The 7,530-nt window shown below is 37.9% G+C and overlaps 1 protein-coding gene across 6 annotated transcripts in view; it reads right to left on the bottom strand.

Annotated features, from left to right (window-relative positions):
- Nucleotides 1-7,530, bottom strand: part of Fam126b (family with sequence similarity 126 member B) — a 61,513-nt gene that overhangs the window by 11,462 nt on the left and 42,521 nt on the right. For all 6 annotated transcript variants that reach the window (XM_021198113.1, XM_029539010.1, XM_021198112.1 and 3 more), the window contains 3 exons: nt 6,606-6,686; nt 5,215-5,330; nt 2,355-2,450 (listed from right to left, as the gene is read on the bottom strand). In XM_021198113.1, coding sequence (XP_021053772.1) covers nt 2,355-2,450; nt 5,215-5,330; nt 6,606-6,686 — 293 coding nt within the window. The remainder of the gene's footprint in view (nt 1-2,354; nt 2,451-5,214; nt 5,331-6,605; nt 6,687-7,530) is intronic.

Consider the following 7,530-nt stretch of genomic DNA (forward strand, 5'->3'; position numbering starts at 1 on the left):
AGTTCCAGGACAGTCAGGGCTATACAGAGAAACCCTGTCTCGAAAAACCAAAAAAAAAAAAAAAAAGACTGCCAGTTACCAGTTACCCAAACTAATGAGCTCTGTTATAACCAAGACTGTGCTCTTCTCAGTAAAAGAACAGCAACATGAACTTGAGCGTTTCTCAAAACAGATTTGTGATTCCTAGGAGCCTTCCTTTCTGGTATTTATGTTGTGTCTTTCTCTATCCACTAAGGGTGGAACACGTAACTTGCTTCTACTCAACACAATGTGGCAAAGTGAAAGGATCCCACACACTCTACTTGTACATTATATGTGTAACTATTCCTAAAGTAACAGGTCATGCTGGGTACTCTCAATTTACTCTAGCTTTGAAGAAGCAAGCTATGAGGTCTTAAGTTGTGTAAAAGAGGCCCACGTGTCATCAACATGAGGATGGAGTCCAGCAGACAGCCAACTAGATAAAGAAACCTATAATCCTACAACTAAGGAACAGAATTCAGGCCATGTGCTAAGTCTTGGAAGACTACAATTCCTTATGTATTTCTATAGCCTTAAAAGACCTCTAAGTTGCCAGGTGTGATAGCGCCTGCTGTTAATTCTAGCACTCATGAGGTGGGCATAGGCTGATCTTTGTGAGTTAGGCTAGTTGGATCTACACAGGGAGGGAGGTCCAGGCCAGGCAAAACCATGTGAGAACCTTGTCTTTTTTTTTTTTTTTTTTTTTTTTTTAAAAAAAAAAGACTCCAAGAAGAGGCAAGCCATGCCTACATTCCTGCCTCATAAAAACTAAATGTGGGATGTTATAAGCTGGTAAACTTGTAGAAACTGGTTTTTCTTTTTAAAAATTGTTTAGTGTGTACTTGTATCTCATAGTATGTCCGTGGAGGTGAGAAGTTAACTTCTGGGGACACAGCTCTCTTCTCCCACTGTGCCATCGTTTCTGCCACTGCACTTCATCCAACAAAAGCAATCTGAGTTTTGATGCGGCAGCACTGGGCTATAGATGAAAGCTACTGCATCCAGCTTTGTAATTTGACTTTTAGAAAGCAAATTCACATTTTAAGGATTTCTTAACTAGCTCATTTACCTATTAGGCCATCTTTCTGGTCTATTTTGTTACACAGCAAAAGAAAGGAACTGCATATGAATTTTTTTCTTTTCCCAAGGCAGGGTCTCTCTTGCTCTGTAGTCCAGACTAACCCTGAAGATCAGCCTGCCTCTGCTAGGACTGTATGTGATTGAGCTCTGAGGGCTGGGAGTAGGAAGTGGAGAGACTCAGCTTTCTGCAGTCACTTGGAATACATAAGCTCAGAACTCAAAAGTCCATGACCCTAACCCACTTTATATTATTTATATATTTTTTCTATAGTAGATATGTAAGTTTCAGCCAAGCCTAACTTCTTAAGAAATTCTGAAATAATATAACTATAATCTGTAGCACACAGAGAATGTTGCGTGGCCATCTCACATATAATTGGCACAGTACAGATAATAGTTTACAAAATATAAAAAGGAGCATGTCTATAATCCCAATGGAAGATCAGGAGTTCAAGGTCAGCTAGCACTATATGAGGCCTTGTTTTAAACAAATAAGAATGTATATGGGAAAGAGACACATTATTTTTAAAAAGTAATTTATTACTTTTTTAAACATGCATTGGTGTTTTGTCTGCATACATGTCTGTGTGAAGGTGTCAGGTCTGCTGGAACTGTAGTCACAGACAGTTGTGATCTGCCAAGTAGGTGCTGGGAACTGAACCTGAGTCCTCTGGAAGGGCAGTGAGGGCTCTTAACTGCTAAGCCACCTCTCCAGTCCCAAGAGCTGCATTCTTAAGGTTTTTCCCATACACAGGTTCATTATTCAAAATTCTTACTATGATTTATTTAAAAAATGCATCTAGAAAATAATTTGATATATTGATAAATCTAAACTTAGTAGACTTGACCTAACTCATTGATCTAGGAAATATTCTGTTGAATGCTAAAATAATTTTCTTTCTTTACTTTTTTATTATTTATTTTGATGTGTACACGTGCTTTGCCTGCATGCATGTATGCACATTTATGTGAGTACAGTACTCACAGAGGCCTGAAGAGGATTTGGAACACCTGGAACTGGAGTTAAGGAGAGTTGTAGGTTACCAGGTAGATGATGGAAATCCTGTGCGAGTGCAGTAAGTGCTCTTAACTACTGAGCCATCTCTCCAGGCCCTTAAAATAACTTTCATTCCTATAGGAATATAAGCTACATGAAGTTTATTTACTACTATACCAGAAGTTACAATAGCCTAGCATATATAATATTTTCCAAGTAACTATATTAATATGAAGACTAATAAATACTCTCTCACCTGGAACCCATCCGACAAAGAGATTGGTAAGATGATGCAGGCATATACACAATAGCTGAATTATAGCACAGCATGAGAAAACTTAGAACTTCAAACCTAGAAAAATAAAAAATGATCACAATTATTATTTCTATCACATACAAGAGTAAATTATTTACTTAGTAAATGATTATTAACAATGCCTTAATGTAAATCTTCATGATTTCTTAATCAGGTTACTACAGTATCCTTAATAGTCTGCTTCAATTCTTACTATTATGAGCCATAGCCAGTGCTGTATTTTCTTTTGTAAGACATGAATTAAGGGGCTGGAGAGATGGCTCAGAGGTTAAGAGCACTGGCTGTTCTTCCAGAGGCCCTGAGTTCAATTCCCAGCAACTACATGGTGTGGCTCACAACCACCTATAATCAGAACTGGTGTCCTCTTCTGGCCTGCTGTATACACAACCAATAAGTAAATAAGTAAATAAATAAATCTTAAAAAAAAAAAAGACATGAATTAAGTCTGGGCATGGTGGCACATGCTTTTAATCCCAGAATTCAAGAGGCAGAGGCCAAGTAGATCTCTGTGAGTTCAAGGCCAGCCTGGCCTGAATAGTGAGTTCAAAGATAGCTATGGCTATGTAGAGAAAGTCTGTCTCAAAAACCAAAAAAAGGAAAATAAAATTAAGGCTGGGTATAGTGGAGATCACCTTCAATCCTAGCACTCAAGGGTCAGAGACAGTCTATGTGGTAAGTTGCAGGCCAGTCACAGCTATAAAAGTGAGACTGTGTTGCAACAAAACAAAACAAAACAAAACCCCAACCAACCCACCAACCCACCCAAACCAAACCTGCAAAACCAACTAATGGAGGAACTGAACAGCGTCCACCCTCTGTCCACCAGATGCACAACAGCCCTCTCTCCATCAAGCTATATCAATCAAATCAGTCTTCCATATAGTTTGCTAAGTGGTATATGTAGGAGACAATGAACACCTTAGTTGAGAACCACCTACGAAGTTTTTTTTTTTTTTTAAGATTTATTTATTTTATTTATGTGAGTACATTGTAGCTGTTTTCAGACACAAGAAGAGGGCATCAGATCCCATTACAGATGGATGTGAGCCACCATGTGGTTGCTGGGAATTGAACTCAGGACCTTTGGAAGAGCAGTCAGTGCTCTTAACCACTGACCCATCTCTCCAGACTTGGCTTGGAAGTCTTGAAAAGGGGAAATGGAAGGCAGGGGGAACAGAAGACAGCAGTTTTCATTAATGAACTGTGAGGAAGTAATGCAGATTTAATTTGGGGGCAAAACTATGTATATTTGTAAACTACTTCACAGTCAAAATTATACTGTAATAAACTCCTCCAACATCACAGTGCAATCATTCATAATCACTAAGATCAGACAATAAGAATCAGGGGCTGCTAGCCGGGCGTGGTGGTGCACGCCTTTAATTCCAGCATTCAGGAGGCAGAGGCAGGTGGATTTCTGAGTTTGAGGCCAGCCTGGTCTACAAAGTGAGTTCCAGGACAGCCAGGGCTATACAGAGAAACCCTGTCTCGGAAAACAAAAAAACAAAAAAACAAAAACAAAAAAAAGATTCAGAGCTGCTGAGGATAAGGAGGAATTTTCATTACTTATTATTTTATTCTATGGGCATTTTGCTAGTATATGTGTCTGTGTACCACATGCATGTTTTGTGCCTACAGATGCCCTGAAACTGGAGGCAGAGGTTATGAGCTGCCATGTGGGTGCTGGGGATTGAATCCTGTGTTTTCTGCTTTTAACTGCTGAGTAACCTCCAGCACTGTGACATACATCTTTGATTGGGTATATTGACCTTGTTTAATAGTGAAGAGAATTTGCTGAACTTCTCCTGCCCCATAAGCAGAAAATTTCCCCGAAGCAGCCAACACCATTTACAGCGAGAGGGGAGGAATTTGGCTATAGACAAGACATAGTTAATAGAACAGGATGCTGAAGGCCTGCTATCCCAATCCTAGTCAAATCCCAAGTGGTTGGTCAGCCTTGGACACATGTATATGCAAACAAATAGATCCAGTTGACTATATATTCACATGTGCATGTATGTACATATATACACAAGTAACAATAATTAAAGAAGAGATTAGTAGTGTGGGAGGTGGGACACTGGAAGAGTTGGAGAGGGGAGGAGTGGAGTAGATGTGGTGTTCATGTACAAAGTTCAAAACAATTATTTTGAGTAGTTATTAGCATGCCAAAGACCAGAAATGTTTCAGATTTTGCAACATGTGCCTTCCTGGGAGGTAAGACCCAAGTATATCTACCAGAAACTCATTTATGTTTCACATGTACCACATACACAGCCAGAAGGTAATTTTACATAATACTTTAGTGCACTGACATTTTACCTGAGTCTCTGTCACACAGACCGTGTGTAGACTGTTTACTTGCATTACCATGCTGGTGCCCATCAGATTTCAGACTTTGCTTGTGATTTTTCAGGCAAGGATGCTCAGCTTGTACTATAATGTATTTTACCAGTATGAAGCATTTTACTTTTGGACTCCACTCATATCAAGCTTGAAATGAAATAATTATACTTAGCCATTAGGCATAAATTCACCATTGTTGCTGTGTACTTAAAAAAAAATTTAGGTTTATTTTATGTATTTGAGTGTTTTGCTGGCATGTATGTATGTGTATAACATACATGCCTGGTGCCCTTGGAGGCAAGAAGAGGGTATTAGGTCGCCTGGAGCAAGAGTTACAGATGGTTATGAACCATCATGGGATTCTGGTTATAGAACCGGAGTCTTCTGGAAAAGCAGCCATTGTTTCTCCACCCAGCCATCTCTCTAGCCCCTACTATGTAGTTCTGACCATTACCGGTTCTGTGCAGTGAATGTTTCTCTCTGAGGATGAAGATCACTGTAAACAACCCTGATGAGATCATGCTGACATAATGCCCCTTCTGTCAAAGCCATGGATCCAATTGTTGAGGGCTACAAAAAAATAAAATATAGCATATGATAATGTCCTCAAAATAGAGTAAAAGAATCTATATTATGTAGTCATATTTAATTTTGTTTAAATAAAATTTAGTTTGAAGTAAGTTTTCTCTGTTCTTCAATAACATTTTATGACAGCTTTTAGAAATTATGTGTAGAAGTCACAAAAAATTTGAAGTACATCACTTCATTTTTTAAAACATTGGGTTACTCTGGAAGGGCAGTCAGTGCTCTTAACCACTGAGCCATCTCTCCTGTTCTGTAAATTTGACTCTTTAACACATTTCTTACTGGATTTTACTAAATCAGCTCAAAAGCAACTTTCACCTATATAATCATGAATACTCTCACATTCTTCAATGGAATAAACATAAGCAAAACAAATATACTAGTAAAAAGAATGTGAAATCAAACTTATTTATACTGAAACATAATGCTCTAACATCCTTCTGAGTAATTACTTTCCTAAAGAGTAATAAAAATGGATCAGTCTAACAAGATAATCACTAAACAATACAGAAAAAAAACCAATCATTTAAAAATTCATTTTAAAAATTGATTTAAAAAGGTGAAAAAGATACTGGTAAGGGAAATTAAATGAATAAACAAGAACTAGAGGAAAAATTTCCACTAAATACTAACTTCCTTGACACCACATATAACATCTACTTCTAAAAAATTTACTACAGTCAGTTCTCTCCTTCCACTATGTGGGTCCCAGGATTGTCAGCTTTGTCTCTGTCTGTCTGTCTGTCTGTCTGTCTGTCTGTCTGTCTGTCTCTCCCTCCCTCCCTCCCCTCTCCCTCCCTCAACCTCTTTCTTTTTCCTTTCTTTTACTAGATGTATATGAGTATAGACCAGGTGCATATCTGGTGCCCATGGAAGCAATAAAAGGATGTCAGATCCCCTGGAACTGGACATACAGGAATGGTCTACATGTGGGTGCTGGAAATTGAACCTGGATCCCCTGGAGGAACAGTCAGTGCTCTTAACCACTGAGCCATCTCAGCTCACAACCAAAAGGAGAAGACTATGTATTTAGGGCCCTTGCATGGTGGTGTAATCCTTTCACTTGGAAGGTAGAAGCAGGTTCAGGAATTCAAGGTCATACTTAACCACCTGGTGAATTGAAACCTACTTGGACTACAAACATCATGCTTCAAAAACAGAAACAAGAAAGTATTTGCAACATTTACCTCTGGCAAAAAATAATTTTTTATGTCTTTCTCAACATAATTTGAAACACTCCATGTTCCAAACATTACTTACTTCATGGTATATTGAAGGCTTAGATAAGGAAGGAATAGTGAAAGACAGCACTTTATTGTTTCCATCTTTATCGGCAATTTCCTATAGTAAAAAATGTACAAAACCAATGTAATATTAAATCTATAGCAAAATAAATAATAATTACTTCCTTAATTTATAGAATATACCTTTACTAATTGAGGGAGAGTTTTAGAAACAATAGTACATAAAATACTATTACTCTAGCATACTCTTCCAAATCTGTCAGCAAATTGGTACACATTTGTGGCATGGTTGTTGCTCACAGATATTGAACACAATTATACTACTCCAAATCCAACATTTGCAAAGGCAAAGCATGGGTGACACAGAAGATAAGATCTTAGAGGGAAAAAAATTGATCAAGTCTTTAGTAGAAACATGGCTAAGCAAACATAACTAAAACCAGGAGACCACATTTACCAAAGTAAGAAAGCCTATTATTATAATAAAAATGAAGCACTTCCCAGTCTTACTGAGCCACAACTGACAGAATTTACATATATTTCTAGAGTATAATGTGAGGTTTTGATACATTCTCTTTGTGAAATGATTACCATAAACAAACTTATTTAAATGTCCGGTTTACAATTTTTTGGTGAGAACATTTCAAGAGTAAATCTTGATTAAAAGAAATTTATAATCCCTCAGCAATCAACTGCTGAACCATAAGAAGTTACGTGTGGACAGTATTAGTGTAAGTAATCAAGAAATAGACATGTTTAAGTAATTTTAAGAGAACTGTGAGAAAATTCTTATGTGCTCTTGATTGCTCAAGACAAGGTCTCACTCGGTAGCCTGAGCGCCCTGGAGTCACTGTGTAGACCTGTGTAGCACTGTGTAGTCCTGATAGGCTTCACATTTGCACCTCGGGTCTCTGAGTGGTAAGATTAGAAATGTGTGTCAT

This window comes from Mus pahari, chromosome 5 (assembly GCF_900095145.1).
Source record: "Mus pahari chromosome 5, PAHARI_EIJ_v1.1, whole genome shotgun sequence".
Taxonomy (NCBI): domain Eukaryota; kingdom Metazoa; phylum Chordata; class Mammalia; order Rodentia; family Muridae; genus Mus; species Mus pahari.